The 18,613-nt window shown below is 43.0% G+C and overlaps 1 protein-coding gene across 1 annotated transcript in view; it reads right to left on the reverse strand.

Moving 5' to 3' along the window:
• Positions 1-4,995: 4,995 nt before the first annotated feature.
• KCNJ14 (potassium inwardly rectifying channel subfamily J member 14) overlaps positions 4,996-18,613 on the reverse strand; it is a 38,005-nt gene continuing 24,387 nt past the window's right edge. The window contains exons 2-3 of the mRNA XM_077257217.1: positions 8,527-9,391; positions 4,996-5,627 (exon numbers count right to left, since the gene is read on the reverse strand). Of these exons, the coding sequence (XP_077113332.1) occupies positions 5,058-5,627; positions 8,527-9,297 (1,341 nt within the window). The 5' untranslated portion in view covers positions 9,298-9,391 and the 3' untranslated portion in view covers positions 4,996-5,057. The remainder of the gene's footprint in view (positions 5,628-8,526; positions 9,392-18,613) is intronic.

The raw sequence follows: 18,613 nt of genomic DNA on the forward strand, positions 1-18,613 counted from the left end.
CTGCCAATCAATTTACCAATTGTTGGTCATTTAAAGGAGTTGGCCACTACTAGGACAACCCCTTCTTAAGCTAAATGTTTGTCCCCGATAAAACAATAAAGCCTATACGCACCTCCCGTTCCCCCTGCCATTTCCATGGTGTTGGCACTCGCAATCCTGGGGCTGTGATGCAGTGTTTTGTGACCCCGGTGCCCAATCAGAGCTGGCGTCACGGTCTCCGCCTTCGTACGAACTGAACAAGAAGAGGAAGCCAGGGCTGCAGCTCATCCGGACTTCCTCGTCATGTTCAGTTTGTACAAAGCCGGAAACAGTGACGCCAGCTCTGATTGGGCAGCGGGCGTCACGTGTCATTCCACCGCATCACAACCCCAGGATCGCGAGTGCCAACACTGCTGGAACGGAGCCGGCAGAGGAGGGGAGTATAGGCTTTATTATTTTATTGGGGCCGACCATTTAGTTTCAGAAGGGGTTGTCATAGTAGTGGACAACCCTTTTAATAACCTGTTCAAGCAGGGAGACAGCAGTAAATGATCTGTAGTAGATCACTCAGTGTGCATAGCCTGACAATGCCCTTGGCAGCGACTTTCCTGTTTACACAGGATGAGCCAACAAGAATGCTAATTTTGTGGTACAGAACAGATCATTTCACCCAATGAACTATTGACTTTGCTTATTCGTCAGGTGCCTGTTTACATGGCAAGATAATCATGAAACGAACATTCTTAAGAAAGTTAATTCACGATAATCTTTCAGTGTAAATGCAGTTTAAATCACGTTATTGCACTGTCTGTGCCAGCTGGGAGAAGCTGGTAGCTTTCTGCTTCCTAGTTACACTTTGCCAATGTCGGTCGTATACTGGGTAGTGTAGTGAGTGGTATCTGTAGAGAGCCAGATGGAGATCGCCACCAGGCACTGTGTGTGATAGTAGCCACTGCAGTCACAATCAATGTGCAAGCGCACATACACTGGGCAGCGTTCGCTCTAGGAGCCTTGTCCATCACGAGCTAAGGCAGTCCCAAAGACGCAAATAGAGTGGGTGTAATGGTGTACCCAGATCATGGCTACGTCATGGGTGTTCTGAAGGTCCCTCATTTGCATGTGGATTATGGTTTTTTTTGGAAGCACTGTACCAGCAACAGTTACAGTACTAGAGTAATACTTGTGTGGAATGAGGTGACCACAGCACGTCAGAGAGAAAGAAGGGAATATGGACTGTTATCCTCTGTGCTGGATTGTTGGACATTTATCCTGTTACTGAACTGCATTCGTGTTCTGGACTATTTTTTATCCTTTGTGTGGTGGATCGTATATCTGGACCTTTCGTGTTTTTGTCTAAATAAAGATTCTTGGATGTTTTCACTCATCTCTTGCTCTGTTGATTGTGTGATACCGGAGAAGGAACCCGTGACAACTGGTGGCAAGTGGCGGGATCAACAGAGCGTAACCTAATGGAGAACCACCCACAGAGTGAGTACAGAATTTGGACTGTATCCAGTTTACAGGGGAGAGCCAGAGACCTGGGCCTGAACTACCAGGGACTGACTAAAGAAGACTTAATTGATCTACTGGTGGGTGCTAACCAGACCACCTCCTCCCATATGTCTGAAGGACAAGCGCAGGAGACAGGGATCCCCACCCCAAAAAGCCAGTGGGTGGTGTGGTACGAAGAAGAGATGGCGATTCTGGGCGCAGGCGTCTCTCAGGAGTACAAGGAGGAGGCTGCCCACCGGGCACAGCGGAGACAAGAAGCAATGGAGCTTGAAAGAGGGAGTAACGCAATGTGGAATGTAAACCCAACGATCCGGGAGCCTGTACGGATCACCCGGACAGACTTTAAGCCATTTGATGAGGCTTCCGGAGATGTGGAGGGGTTCTTCAAGGACTTTGAGCAGCAGTGTGCTGTGATGGAGGTGCCCCACTCTGGCTGGATGCGTTTGTTCGTGGGACTCCTGAACGGTAGCCTGGCGGAGGCTTACCGAACCATTGACTCACAGCGGAATCGAGATTATAACATTGTAAAGCAGACTATCCTGGATTACCATGCTATCACCCCAGAATCATATAGGGCCAAGTTTCCGAGACCTCCCATGCACCACGGGGGGATCGTTTAGGATGTATGCACATAAGATGTCTCAGGCATGTCGGAGATGGCTGGAAGCAGAAAATGCCTTTACTGTGGAAGATGTCATACAGGCGTTCCTTATAGAACAATTTCTTGCCAAGTGCCCCGCAGAGGTAAAGGAAAGGGTCCAGGAGCGCACGCCATGCACCGTGGATAGAGCTGCAGCCCTGGCCGATAAAGCCCTTACTATCCGACCGCAATGGAGGAGGCTTCTGGACAATGAACCACGGCCTTCGACCGCACCCCATCCCTCTCCGATTATATCTGCCCCTCCACCCAGCCGGAGGCCGATGACAATCACAGCTCACAATCCTGGGCCCCAACAGTTCCGACCACGACCTGTGGGTATCACAGAGAGGAGATGTTACGGGTGTGGGCAACCTGGACATTTGCAGTCTGGCCGTCCCTCAAGGATTCGGAGGGAGCCCCACGCAGCCCCACCTCGTCCAGTGCATCTTGTGCACTCCATCCCGCCTGAGAAAGAGCTACCACCACCCCCACCAGAGTTGACCACCGACCACAGCACCATAGATACCCCTGCTGGAGTGTACGGACTCCGGCCTTTGTCCATCAGAAATACACAGCAACGGCATTGCCACCTACAGGATGTCTTAATTGATGGATACAAAGTGTCGGGATTTAGAGACACAGGGGCATTCCTGACTATCGCTGACCCCCGTGTGGTTCGACCCGAGGCATTTCACCAGGGCCCGGGAATTCCCATTGTCCTGGCAGGGCGTGTCCGCAAATATATACAGAGAGCTTTGGTATGTTTGGATTTCGGTTTTGGAGAAAAACTGTGTTGGATTGGCGTTATGGGAGGACTTCCTGCAGATATCCTCCTTGGAAATTACATTGGGGAGTTGCACAGTCATTTTATGGGAGCAGAAGGTCCGTGGGCCTCTCCCTCTTCTGAAAGAACAATTGGAGGGAGATATCACAGATACCGCAAAGCCCATCATTCCCTACGTTCTAGAGTTCAGAGACTCTCGCCCAGCTAGCTACCTTGGCTAATGAACATCAGCGAACGGCCCAGTCCAGTCAAAAAGCCTGGTATGACCATAAAGCCAGGACCCGGGAATTTATGGACAAGTGCTCATGATTATTACCCCTGCCACTGTACAAAGAACTATAAACAGTGGAGCAAAGTGGACTAAAGTGAGCAGGCCAGAGGTCTGTGTAGACCTCATAGCGTGCTCACTTATTATGGGGGAGAGATTGTGATGGTGTGATATGCTATGTGGGTATCATTTTTGTGTATATTTCTATTTAAATATATATTTATATAAATAAAGATTATTATTATTATTATTATTATTATTATTATTTTACTGATTATCATGGTGTTACTGTATCTTGTAGGATGAGTTGTTATTTACCATCTGATATTCCCCCCACAGTTCTGTATTGTTATCTCTGCACAGGGTCAGTGAATAATGTGGTTTGCTAATATGCTAATGACATGTTGACCTAGCTTGTTGAAACAATGAGCCCCTAAGACCTTCCCTCTCCTGGCCTGTGAATGAGGGGGGAGACTTGAAAATATCAGGGAGGTGAGACACAGAGATCAGTCTTATGTGGAATGAGGTGAACACAGCACGTCAGAGAGAAAGAAGGGAATATGGACTGTTATCCTCTGTGCTGGATTGTTGGACTTTCATTCTGTAAACTGAACTGCATTCGTGTTCTGGAATATTTAATCCTTTGTGTGATGGATCGTATATATGGACCTTTCGTGTTTTGCCTAAATAAAGGTCTTGGAATTGTTCACTATTCTCTTGCTCTGTTGATTGTGTGGTATCGGAGTAGGACCCTGTGACACTCCCATTAAATATAATTATGGAAGATTAGATTGCAATTTGTTTAGGCTATGGGTGAGCATCAGGTGTAATTAAAATATACCACATTGAATACACAAATTACTTGAGTAAAGTTTGAGGATGGTCTGGATGGCTAACTTGAAAAAATATAATATTATAATTTATGGGTACTAGATTTTGTGATGGGACGTTGAACCAGGGAACTATTCTGATTGTTGTATGAGGAGTCGGAAAGGAATCGTTCCATTAATATGGGCCAACTGGATCTGTATCGAGGTTTTTTATTGCCTTCCTCTAGATCAACATGTTAGGATATAGGTTGAACTTATGTCTACTTTCAACTTTGAAACTATGAACATGTACCGAAAGCCACTTAAATAATTTTCTTGGACCTAGATACATAAGTGTCTGATGCTCTAATAATTACTTTTTGTACATGTCAATGAATCTCACAATCTCAGTACCGAGCATAAAATGATTCTCCATTGTGTATAGGTAATAGGTATACTTTGGTTGCACCTTCAAGCGTCAGGATTTCATTTGGTTTGGCTCTTGTAATTCTCAGCAAATGTTTCCATGATATTCAGAACGAATTGTGTTTCTCCACTTCACAGAAGTCAATAAAGTGCCTTCATTTGAAAAAGACACACCAGTCTTTGTTACAAGGTTTTTCGTATTAAGCTTTTTTTTGCCGATGCTTTTCCAAATCCCCATAGTTATAACTTGTATTACATGTAAGTAATCAATTCTTGGCTACTCAGAATCATCAAGCAAAGATCAAGCAGCACTTTCTGAAAACGATGAAACAAAACCAATCTAGTATCAGTAAGTAAATGACTTGATTGACTTGTTATTAACACAGAGATCACTTTTCACAAAACATGGTGGCGAAGAAACGCCAATAGTAGTTTTGTATGGATACGTCTGATCTCCTTAAAAATTACTTCCTCCCCCTCCTCCCCCCCCCATACCAGAAATCTTTTTTTCCTGTAAAAAGATGCAGGAGTAAAAAATATTCTCCTGCATGTATATTTCCGCAACACTATGAGTTCCTGTCTCCACTTTACTCTCCCAATGCCTACCCAATAATGGTCAATGTAGAATCACTCAGAAAATCATGTTAGTAATATTTCTTCTAAGGGATCTACAACCCGAAGCATGTCTAACTCAAGTGAAACCTCTGGATTTAGTGATTTCGTGTCCACAAGGGCAGGTGGCTCCTCTTCACAAAAGCAGTTAAGGGCCACTTCGTTCTCATAGCAGAATGAACTACGAGACACTATTGAGTATTTTCTTTCGGAAAGCTCTTTGGCGCTGCATGTTGGTGTACCTGGGACTTCATAAGTGCGATGAAAGTGTAGGTAGTCTACCTCGTAGTGATTGCGTTTCTCAAAAAGAACTGGTTCAAATCTGCAACCCCATAAGATCTCAGAAGGAAGATAGGAACTCCGACACTGAGTAGTCATTGCCGTGGCCTCCACCATGCCTTCTAGGATAACTACCAACTCAAAGTTTGCCGTTTCCAGATCTGCTTTGCCAATCTCATACAAAGGACTTTCTTCATCAATCTCATGAACAATGGTAACTGGAGAAACCAGGAATATTCGGTCTGTACCATTGTCAAATCCAACATTGATATCGGAATGGTCCAGTGGAAGATATTCTCCTTCTGGGGTGACTCTAGGCTGTTAAAAACATAGATGAAAACACGAATGAAAATCAGAATAAATGCACATAGTAGAAGACTAAAATATAAACAAATAATAAGGAGCAGGTATGATGTTGGAAACAAATGCCTTTGCAGTCACGTTTTAAGTATTTCTGGAAGTGACATTTAGAAATTTGGCACTAAAATACAATGTGGCTGCAAGTGGAAACTGGCACATTGCGGGATCTTGAGTTAGGGCCAAGTATGTAGGGGTTGTAGAGGTAACAAAATATGATGAAAGATGACCTGAAGCATAATCTAAAGGTTTGAAAGACTACATAAGAATTTACAATTTAGTAGAAATTCAGACTTTAGTAAAATTATTTCAACCCTGGCCGGTCCAGTATTGAACATGCCATACTACATATATTATGCAAGAATGGTATAAAACATTTTTGGAACAGATGATTGTTGAATAATGTGACATTCATATTATGTAATTTTGGCCCAAACTCCAAAAATATCATTATGTAATTGTCTTAGAAAATATATCCTAAACTCAAAATCGGATTATTCTCTCCGGATCATAAGTTTACATTGGAGGGAAATTAAATCCTGTAACCCAATACATCCGGCACATTTTTTTCCTGGTGTTTCTGCCAGTGCGACCTTGGATGCCAGTAGATAAATGCTCAACTAATTATTTCTAAGAATAGAACCCTCTAGTTACGAAGGATAAAATAACATTTCTTAAAATCTACAGCCCAGATTCAGTGGTTTGTCAAGAGTTTTGTCTCGAGACTTGCAAATTTTTTTGGGAGGTTTCTGGTAGAAAATTGACAAGAAGAAAAGTTGCAAATTCCGAAATTCAATGTGGCATATGGTTTGGGTTAGAGGTGTTAAGGTGCAGTTGATAGTTAGACACCATGAGACCTGAGTAAGCTGAGCTTTATGTAGTAATTAGTTACGATCCGTGGAGATCAACTGATCTCCTCCAAAGTTTACCACTAGTTGTAGTGCCTGTGAATGGGATTACAGCTAAGATTTCTCCTGAAATGTCCCGTTTTGACAATTTGGGAGAATAATCATTTGCTTGGGGTGACGCAGACTATTGTTTGCCAAAAAAAAGTAATTTGTCAAGTTGAATTTTTTTTGTTCTGAAAATGGGTGGAATTTTGGCTGATCAAAATCTTACGCGTTTCATTCAATTGAACGCAACCAGACAGAGGAGGTTGCACCCCACCAATCTAATATTGAAGGCTTATCCTAGGGATAGACCTTCAGCTTTGGTGTCCTGGGACTCTTCCATGACATCATCTGTTTGGGGAATATGGTAGACCCCCCCATTTATTAAATAGCCATTTCATCAAGCCAAAATCTACTGGTTCAGTTGAGTTTTTTCTCATATATAGGGGTCTTTAAACCAAGTAATTATAAGCAAGAACGGTATTCATCTGCCTCTGTCTTTTGATAATTAATTTTCTTTTACTCTGAAGATTTTATTGCATAATTATATAGACTGAGACTGCACAAAATAGTAACATTGGCACAGGGAGGTCCTAATCCTAATAGTTATTAATAGTTTTTAGTGTCACATAATCATCTAGTCTCTGCTAATATGTGATTTTTATTTTAGTATAATCTAGGTTTATCACTTGTTACTCCAGGGTGGCACATGTTAAGAAGCTGAAACTCCTAAACCCTTCACCCAATGTTAATGTGGATCCCCTCAAATGAAAGCTGAAAGTCTGCACTTCATCTGCATCTGAATTGTTTTGTTTAAAATTCATTGTGGTAATGTCTATAACCAAAATTAGAAAAATGTTGTCTCTGTCCAAATATATATGGACCTAACTGTATGTCCTGAAATTTCAGTTTTACTTCATCAGGTTTGGCTGGGTATCTGAATATCCCATTCTCCTGTATACAATAATACATTTTCTCAGATCTTTAAAGAGTAAATTGTCATTTTAAATTTTATTCCATAAATCAATAGTACACATGGAAATAAGAAACTTCCGCATTTATCACCCACTCCTCGTTTTAGTTTACAAATACGGATGTAAAATACTGACCAAATACTGAACGTGTGAATGTGACCTTTTGAGGGATTCATCAATTTGAAATGATATCGGAATGGTCCTTGGTGAGGGCTGACACCTCCCCCCAAAAAGTAGATTGCTAAATTAGAATTTATTTAGCCATTGTCTGCTGAAAATGGGTGGAATTTTGGCTGGTCAATATCTTAGGTGTATGGCCAGCTCAATTGCACAAAGGCACCACCAGTAACTTGGATGTGGATCATTACACTTTATACGTGCTTGGACTTTTACAACTGGCAGAGATGGCCTCTTCTCTGCCAGTTTATGAAGCTCTGGTGGCACTTCATGGAGATGCAAGCCAATGCTTACTCAGTGAACTCCACCACTCAATCAGGTTGAGGGATGCTTTCCCAGGATAGTCAAAGCATTTGGCTGACCGTCCAATCAAGGAGACCAGACAGAGGGTTGACTTGGCGATTCAGTGGTCCTGGCACCATGTTTAAGCTTCCTATTCTCTATTCCAAGTGACAGTTTTTATTTTGTTTGGCTGCTACCTGTTGTGTTATTCTGGATTATTATTTTGTGTTCTGACCCAACTTTTCTGGATTAACCCATAGATGACCGCTTAAGTTTGACCTGAGACTATTTAATTTTTCCTACACCTAAAATCTCTGCCTGCCTCTCCTGACTTTCCCTGACCTTTGGTTCGGTTTCTGTCATTGACTGGTAATTCTATTTTTGATCATGTAATATTTCTTTAATTTATTAGTATATGTGGTTTGTGCTTTCTTGTCCACTAGAAAAACATCTATCCTCAATCCATCCAACATGGTATACTCAGTATTTTCTTGATGCTGTATGAATAAAGGAGCCTTTTACTGCAATGTCTCTTACCTGCAGGAGCTGCGCTCGTACATGGGCTTCTACTAAATGGCTTTTCCGTAGATTTGCGACTCTCCACATGAGACACAATTTGCCATCTCTTAAAGCTATGATAGCATTTTCTGTGAACACAAGAGTTTCATTTCTTTTCTTAGGTTTGGCAATTTTTGCCATGATGGCTCCAATAATGAAGGCATCAATAATGCATCCCACGATGCACTGCAGTACTACGGTCAATACCGCCAATGGACATTCTTCTGTAACACTTCGAAATCCATAGCCAATGGAAGTTTGAGTTTCTAAAGAGAAAAGGAAGGCTGCCATAAAGCTGGTGACTTGTAAGAAGCATGGTGAGGCAGGGGTCTCCTCTGAGCCAGGTTCAGGTGGTGGAGCCAAGTCCCCATGCAGTGAGGCAATGAGCCAAAAAGAGAAACCAAAAATGAGCCAGGAAACTACGAAAGTAAAGGAAAAGATGAGAAACATCCACCTCCAGCGAATGTCCACACACGTGGTAAAGAGGTCAGTCAAGTAACGTTGGCTCTTCTCACTGAGGTTGATAAACTCTACGTTGCAATGGCCATCTTTCTGCACAAATCGGCTGCGCTGACGGACAGGTCTAGTGTGTACTTTCCCGTTACGGTAGGCAGTCGGCTTCATACCCTGAGTTAGTTCTGATTCTTCTTCCTCACGGAGTGGGTCTGGAATTTCTACACTGAATCGACGCATGGCACGTGCTACTCCCATGGTTAGGGCACCACGAGGAAGCATGGTGGTGCTACCCATCCTATGATTGTAGATTGTAGGTTTGGTCCGAAAGTCAGGATCCCGGAAGTTTTAAAGGCACAAAATGCTCATGATGCAGAACTTTTAACCAATCCTACAACGAAAAAAGAGAAGCAATAGTAAATGTGTGCAAGAAAATGTATTTGTCCATATGCATAGAGACACATTTTAAGTTATAAGCCTCTTGGGCAATATTTATCTGCATGGGTTGCCATTTTTTTAAAAAGTTAACCCCGAACAAAAGATTGGCTGCATCGGTGATGTAAGCTGTGATGTCACCACTGTAACCAAAAACACAGACTGGAGCACCGGCGGGGAGTCACCCGTGGAACGGGGGAGGATGACTAGTATCTATCTGTTATTTTACATTACGATAATCGTTAGGGGTCCACTTTACTAAAAGTGGAAAACCCCTTTAACTTCCTTTCTAGGGACATATTACAACCTTACCCTATGGCATAGCCATAGACAGTGGTATTATTTCTGCACTATGTAGGTAACAGACAACACTATTACATATATCCACAGGATTTGCCATAAATGTAGAATCTATCTGAAGAATGGGGCGTGATACATGTCACTGTCAGAGAAGAAGTAGTCAGAACGCCCATTCATTTGTGACTGTGCTTGGCGCGGCCGGCGCTCAAAACAGTTGTGGTTCTTATTGATGGGACTCACATGTACCATACATTTATGGGATATGCCATAAATGTATGAGATGGAAATACCCCTTTAAGTGAGATAATTTTTAGGAAATATACTGTATGTTGATATTCTTTAGATATATTCTGGTACTATTACCAGATCACCAAAGTGGCAGTATTAAAGGAGTTCTCTGGTTTAGGAAAACCCATTTTCAAATACCTTATTACGGAGCTCTGAAATAATAGATGAGCATAACTTATTCAATTAGTTATAGCAGATGGTGACTGCAAAGAGCTTCTTTGTCTCTGGAGGACCTGGCATGGCAGCCTTGGACTCCACCACTCATGTGGCCTACATTTAGCCACATACGACTGTAATATTTTTATCTGAAAAACATTGTGCTAGGCTTCTGATAGCATGCATCATCTTCTGCAGCTGTTTTCTTGCCCCTCTGAAGGTGTCTTTCTCTCCTCCTCCCATAGTATTTGAGTACCTAATTGACATTTATACCATTTATACAGTTCAAGGGAATCTGTGACCCCATCTGAGAGCATCATAATGTGGAGACAGACACCCTGATTCCAGTGATATGTAATTATTGGGCTGCTTTCTGTAGTTTCTATAAAATCACTGATTTATCAGCAGGAGATTATCACTGAAGGACTAGTAAACCTGCTGTCTAGTCAAGCTCTGTATAACCACGCCCCCACCTCTGATTGGTACTTTTCTGCCTGTGCACAGTGTGTGGGGTGATGTGGGCGGGGTTATGCAGAGCTCAGCATTCAGACCTGGTTGCTTTGCTGCAGATAAAACTGATTTTATCAAAACTACAGCAAGCAGCCCAGTAAGTGATACATCGCTAGAAGCAGGGTCTCTGCCCCTGCATTATGTTTCTTTGAGATTACATAGCAAAAACCTGGTCACAGATTCCCTTTAAATGCATTCACGTTACTTTTCCTTCACCACATGTCCAAAGCCAGCTAAAACCATAGAGAGCTGCTATAACATACTAATATAAAATACTAATAGAAAGGTATTGCCTAAGAAAAAAACATTTAGCAAAAAAAGTAACATTTTCTCGTAAATGAAATATTTCTGTAGAATTGCATCGTGTCCTCTGATGTACAGTGCCTTGCAAAAGTATTCGGCCCCCTGGAACTTTTCAACCTTTTCCCACATATCATGCTTCAAACAAAGATACCAAATGTAAATTTTTGGTGAAGAGTCAACAACAAGTGGAACACAGTTCTGAAGTTGAACAAAATTTATTGGTTATTTTACATTTTATGTGGAAAATCAAAAACTGAACAGTGGGGCGTGCAATATTATTCAGCTCCTTTAACTTAATACTTTGTTGCGCCACCTTTTGCTGCGATTACAGATGTAAGTCACTTGGGGTATGTCTCTATCAGTTTTGTACATCGAGAGACTGAAATTCTTGCCCATTCTTCCATGGCAAACAGCTCGAGCTCAGTGAGGTTTGATGGAGATCGTTTGTGAACAGCAGTTTTCAGCTCTTTCCACTGATTCTCGATTGGATTGAGGTCTGGACTTTGACTTGGCCATTCCAACACCTGGATACGTTTATTTGCGAACCATTCCATTGTAGATTTTGCTTTATGTTTGGGATCATTGTCTTGTTGGAAGACAAATCTCCGTCCCAGTCTCAGGCCTTTTGCAGACACAAACAGGTTTTCTTCAAGAATGGTTCTGTATTTGGCTCCATCCATCTTCCCATTAATTTTAACCATCTTCCCTCTCCCTGCTGAAGAAACGCAGGCCCAAACCATGATGCTGCCACCCCCATGTTTGACAGTGGGGATGGTGTGTTCAGGGTGATGAGCTGTGTTGCCTTTACGCCAAACATATCGTTTGGCATTGTTGCCAAAAAGTAAGATTTTGGTTTCCTCTGACCAGAGCCCCTTCTTCCACGTTTGGTGTGTCTCCCAGGTTGTGTTCCTTGGTCTTCATGATGCTCTCTGTGCTTCAGACAGAACCCTGAGACTCACAGAGCAGGTGCATTTATACGGAGACTTGATTACACACAGGTGGATTATATTTATCATCATTAGGCATTTAGGACAACATTGGATCATTCAGAGATCCACAATGAACTTCTGGAGTGAGTTTGCTGCACTGAAAGTAAAGGGGCCGAATAATATTGCATGCCCCACTTTTCAGTTGCTAAATTTCCACAAAAATTTAAAACAACCAATAAATTTCTTTCAACTTCACAATTGTGTTCCACTTGTTGTTAATTCTTCACCAAAAATTTACATTTGGTATATTTATGTTTGAAGTATGATATGTGGGAAAAGGTTGAAAAGTTCCAGTGAGCCGAATACTTTCGCAAGGCACTGTATGTGGGTCAACACCTTCTTGTGTGTCTGGGCCTCGTGACAGCTACAGACCTCGCACACACTTGTACGTTCTCTCCTGGAACAAGAGCTGCTTATGTTTCCATATAAAGCAGATGTGAAGCTTAGTGGCAGCAGACTCGGAATTTCATGACAATGTCATATCTAATCTCGGGCAAGGTATCCAATTTGCATGTAAGGTCAATGATGCAGCAAGAAAAAAAAACATGTGTTTTCTATATTGACAGCAGCACTGTCTATCACACGCCACATTCGATGATGCAATACCCATACTAATTTTCCTTGTGACAATTATCTACGTAAATTAAGCTGGTCTCATTGATAAGACGCTAACCGAGGAATGTTCCACCATTTTTTTTTCCTCCAGCAAAAACTAAAGACTTGGCAGGAAAAACACTGCATAAAATAAGCACGCTTTTGTGTGCGCTTTGATGCTTTTTTTCCATTCATAAGAGTGAAAATCGCTGAAATAATTGACATGATGCAAATTTCAAATAATGCCCGGCAGCTCAAAAAATGCAAGGACAAAAATCACACGTGTGACTAACATGTTTGAAATCTCAATCACTTGGCTGGTACGGTGAAAAACACACACACACACACAGATATATATATATATATATATATATATATATATATATATATATATATATATATATATATATATATATATATATATATATTGCCCCCAAAAATAAGGGGAACACTTAAACAACAGAACATAGCTCCAAGTACATCATACTTCTGTGAAATCAAACAATCAAACTGTCCACTTAGGAAGCAACACTGTTTGACAATCAATTTCACATGCTGTTGTGCAAATAGAATAGACAACAGATGGAAATTATTGGCAATTATCAAGACACCCTCAATAAAGGAGTGGTTTTGCAGGTGGGAACCACAGACCACATCTCAGTACCAATGCTTTCTGGCTGATGTTTTGGTCACTTTTGAATGTTGGTTGTTCTTTCACACTTGTGGTAGCATGAGACGGACTCTACAACCCACACAAGTGGCTCAGGTAGTGCAGCTCATCCAGGATGGCACATCAATGTGAGCTGTGGCAAGAATGTTTGCTGTATCTGTCAGCGTAGTGTCCAGAGGCTGGAATCGCTACCAGGAGACAGGCCAGTACACCAGGAGGCGTGGAGGGGGCCGTAAGAGGGCAACAACTCAGCAGCAGGACTGCTATCTCAGTCTTTGTGCAAGGAGGAACAGGAGGAGCACAGCCAGAGCCCTGCAAAATGACCTCCAGCAGGCCACAAATGTGCATGTGTCTGCACAAACGGTTAGAAACCGACTCCATGAGGATTGTCTGAGTGCCCGATGTCCAGAGATGGGGGTTGTGCTCACAGCCCAACACCGTGCAGGACGCTTGGCATTTGCCACAGAACACCAGGATTGGCAAATTCGCCACTGGTGCCCTGTGCTCTTCACAGATGAAAGCAGGCTCACATTGAGCACATGTGACAGATGTGACAGAGTCTGGAGATGCCGTGGAGAGCGATCTGCTGCCTGCAACATCCTTCAGCATGACCGGTTTGGCAGTGGGTCAGTAAAGGTGTGGGGTGGCATTTCTTTGGAGGGCCGCACAGCCCTGTGCTCACCAGAGGTAGCCTGACTGCCATTGGGTACCGAGATGAGATCCTCAGGCCCCTTCTGAGACCATATGCTGGTGCGGTTGGCCCTGGGTTCATCCTAATGCAGGACAATGCCAGACCTCATGTGGCTGGAGTGTCAGCAGTTCCTGCAAGATGAAGGCATGGAAGCTATGGACTGGCCCGCCCATTCCCCAGACCTGAATCCGATTGAACACATCTGGGACATCATGTCTCGTACCATCCACCAACGTCACGTTGCAGCACAGACTGTCCAGGAGTTGGCGGATGCTTTAGTCCAGGTCTGGGAGGAGATCCCTCAGGAGACCATCCCCCGCCTCATCAGGATCATGCCCATGCGTTGTAGGTAGATCATACAGGCATGTGGAGGCCACACACACTACTGACAATCATTTCCTTGTCTTGAGGCATTTCCACTGAAGTTTGATCAGCCTGTAACTTCATTTTCCACTTTGATTTTGAGCATCATTCCAACTCCAGACCTCCGTGGCATATTAGTTGTGATTTATGTTGAAAATTTTTATGTTTTATTGTTCTCAACACATTCCACTATGTACTGAATAAAGATTTACCTCAAATGGACCTGCAGGTGGCCGTAATCAGTTCTACCTGCCTTAAATTGTAGGTTAAACTCAGGAGAGAAAAAAACACCAGTACACAGGCAGAGATGCTTACCTGTCCAGGGCCTCCAAACAATTGCACTAGCCAAGGTGCAGCGGACCCAAATAAAGATGGCAAATGCACAGGTGCAATAATACCGATAAGGCAGCCAGCCTACAATCCGGAATTGTCCGCTTGGTGCACCTGTGCAAACAGATAATCTGTATGTGGCATGTTCACACAGAGATGCAGAGCATATGGCTCAAAGCCTATTAATGACGCCATATAGCGGGCTAGCCATTTCTGACTGTAATGCATCCTGTGCGAACAGAGGCCACAGTTTACAGAGCCATCTAGGGCCCAGCTGCACCCTGAAAAAATATAAAGTGCACAAAAACATAACAATGTATGCAAGGTATTGGTTGATATTATGGCCACAATACTTAAGCCGGCAACCCACGTCAAGGGTCCTTACATATTGCCGGTCCTAATCTAACAAAAAAACACTATAAGAGGAAAAACTCCCACTATTCTAGACAAAAAAAACCCAGTATACAGGTGTTATTGCACCTGTTTATTTGCCATCTTTATTTGGGTCCGCTGCACCTTGGTTAGAGCAATTGTTTGGAGGCCCTGGACAGGTAAGCATCTCTGCCTGTGTACTGTACTACTGGTGTTTTTTTGTCTAAACATAGGAGATACATGAGTGTTCAGTTAACAGTAGGTTTGGTAGCCCGAGAGTGGTATATATAGTAGAGCAGGGACGCATCAGAGGGAGGTCACCTTGCCGTGGGTGATGGGCATACATGAATTGGCCAATCTATGCGCTAAGAACCTTCATTTTTCAGTTATTACCGTAAGTACATTTTTTGAGTAAAACAAACTAGATTCAATATTTTTTATGTTTTTCAGTGTTTTCACGTGGACTAATCTTATACATAGTGCTGGTGTGTGTGTGTGTGTGTGTGTGTGTGTGTGTATATATATATATATATATATATATATATATATATATATATAGTGGCATAGCGACTGGTCATGTGATTAATGGACGGTATGTATCACAGAGGTGGGTGGCCCTGTGATGGAAGCCTGGGTATGTTTTGCTCAAGCAGATCTACTGCTGAGGGATTTCCTTACATTGGGAAGGCTTCCAGGTGATTGGAGAGATGGGTGGGTCCAGTCACCTACAAACCCACCCAAAGAGGCGTGTGTTGTGTATCCGCTTTTTGGGCTCCCCTGGTGGTTGCTGGTGGTACTGGTGACTTGTTTGCACTTTGGTGCTTCTGTTCACCTGCTTCCATCAGCGTTTGGGAGTTTCCTATTTAGCCTTGCTCTCCAGTCATTTCCTTGCCGGTCATCATTGTAACCAGAGCCTTCGGTTGCATGTTCCTGCTACTAGTCTGCTGATCAGCTAAGTGGACTTTGTCCTTTTGTTTTGTATCTTTAGTCCAGTTTGCAGTTTTTGTATTTCTCTGTAGCTGGAAGCTCTTGCGGGCTGAAATTGCCACTCCTGTGTCATGAGTTGACACAGGAGTCTTAAAGTAATTTCAGGATGGTTTTTTGAAAGGGTTTTCAGTTGACCGTGAAGTCCTCTTTTGTATCCTTCTGCTATCTAGTAAGTGGACCTCTCTTTGCTAAATCTACTTTCATACTGTGTATGTCTTTTCCTCTTATTTCACCGTTATTACATGTGGGGGGCTGCTATCATCTTTTGGGGTATTTCCCTAGAGGTAAGCCAGGTCTGTTTCTTCCTCTACCAGGCTTAGTTAGTCCTCCGGCTGGCGCGTGGCATTTAGGAAGCCGTAGGTATGCTCCCTGGCTACTATTAGTTGTGTGGTAGATTTAGCTCACGGTCAACTCGAGTTTCCATCACCCGAGAGCTCGTTCGTTATTTATATGTTTCTTACGTTCCCTTGCCATTGGGAACCATGACAGGCGTGTTTGAACACCTAAGATGGTTTTGTGTTGAAGGGCCTGTGAGGTTCCTGTGTATGGAACAGTTTGTTCCTGTGCAAGGTTCTGGACGGTCAGTGTTGGAGACTCCTGGGAGTGGAGTCGTCCTGGAAGCACCTGGAGACCGTAGACCTGGACGGTCTGTGTTGAGGACCTGGGACTGACGTGAAGTCAGTGTGAGGAGTGGAACTCCTGAGAGGTAACCCCGGACAAGGGGATTATAATAAACGGCAGAGAAGCCCATCTGCTGCATGAACTGTCTGATGTCCTTTAATGTTTCGTGGCTGTATTGAAACGGACTGTACCCTATATGGTTTATGTGGAGTTTAAATAAACCATATGGACAGATTTGTGTGAGGAACCGTGCCTGTCTATGATGATTCTGCTGCCAAGCGAGTGTCCCCAAGACCCGTAGCGGGTGAAACGCTACAATATACATAATATATACTTGAGTATAAGCCGAGATTTTCAGCCCATTTTTTGGGGCTGAAAGTCCCCCTCTCGGCTTATACTCGAGTCATACTCAGGGGTCGGCAGGGGAGGGGGAGCGGGGGCTGTCTAATTATACTCACCTTCTCCTAGCGTGGTCCCTGCAGGTCCCTGGCTTCCTGACGCCTCAGCTTCTTCCTGTACTGAGCGGTCAAAAGGTCAGGAAAAGGTCAGAGAGGCCCAGCACCTGCACACTGCAGTACTTTGCTCTGCCCTCAACAGGGTAGACAAAATACGCCGGAGCTGTAGCGTGAAGACAAGAAGAGGACTTCATCCTATGAAGATGGGAGGCCCCGGACCGGACCGCGATTCCCATCGGATCGGACCGCCTGCCCAGGTGAGTATAATCTATCCTCTTTTTCTCATCTTTCAGGACACATCGGGGGCTTATGTACAGCATTACAGAATGCTGTAGATAAGCCCCTGATGCCGGTGGGCTTAGCTCACCGTCGATTTTGGGGGTGACAGGTTCCCTTTAAACTGTCAACGTTTTATGTGAGGTTTCGCATTGCCTGAAGATCCAGTGGCTGTGAACTCTGGTAACCTGTTTGGAATTTTAATGCACTTGGAATTTTTTTCCCCAGTTTCCAGTACACTATGTGGTGGAATGAATGGTGTCACTCAAAAGTACAACTAGTCCGCAAAAAAACAAGCCCATATATGCTGGTAAGTGGCTGGCAAGATAAAAAAGTTATGGTTCTTGGAAGATGGAGAGAAAAAACAAAAATGATAAAATGGAAAATGGCCTGGGGGGTGATGAGGTAAAAATACTTGCAATAGCCATATAACACCAGCACGAATGCCTTCTGCAGGCGTCATTCTTCTGATGTTCATGATGGGTTTACTAACAAACTAATACATCAGATCTATAAAATGTCATTAGGATCAGGTTAGCTCCTTAATTCCTATATGTGTAGACAGTTATCAGGCAGGCAGAACTTGCCAGGCATTAAGTTTAACATTTCCACTAGTGACCAACCAAGTGACCCAATAACAGCAAAAGACAGTAAGTGTTGTCATAGCGATTTGGAAACGCCAGGATGGTGCTTAATAATTAAAATTTAACTTTTTGTGTAAAATAGATTTTAGTATGAAGTATAAAGGAGATCTTTGTTAAAAAATAACATTTTAAGAAGATGATCCTTTGAAAACGTTCTTCTTCCTATGGTTACAAAGAGTTTCTCTCTCTGGAGAGAGATCCATCCTATATGACACAGACAGCCCAATGATGGATGTGAACGTACGTGTGTCTGTCTGTCTGTGTCTTTCTGCGTGACTGGTTGAGCCTAGACTGTATGGGCTCTTGGTAGTGTGTGTATATATAAATATACATTGAAGAACTGAAATAAGTGAACTTTTTGATGATATTCTAATTTAGTGAGAAGCACTTATATACAGGTGCTTCTCACTAAATTAGAATATCATCAAAAAGTTCATTTATTTCAGTTCTTCAATGCAGAAAGTGAAACTCGTACAGCTATGGCAAAAAATAAGAGACCACCACATCAAAACCCTGCCATGGGCAGCCCAATCTCCAGACCTGAACCCCATTGAAAACCTCTGGAATGTAATCAAGAGGATGATGGACAGTCACAAGCCATTAAACAAAGAAGAACTGCTTAAATGTTT

Source organism: Ranitomeya variabilis, chromosome 4 (genome assembly GCF_051348905.1).
Source record: "Ranitomeya variabilis isolate aRanVar5 chromosome 4, aRanVar5.hap1, whole genome shotgun sequence".
In the NCBI taxonomy this organism is placed as follows: domain Eukaryota; kingdom Metazoa; phylum Chordata; class Amphibia; order Anura; family Dendrobatidae; genus Ranitomeya; species Ranitomeya variabilis.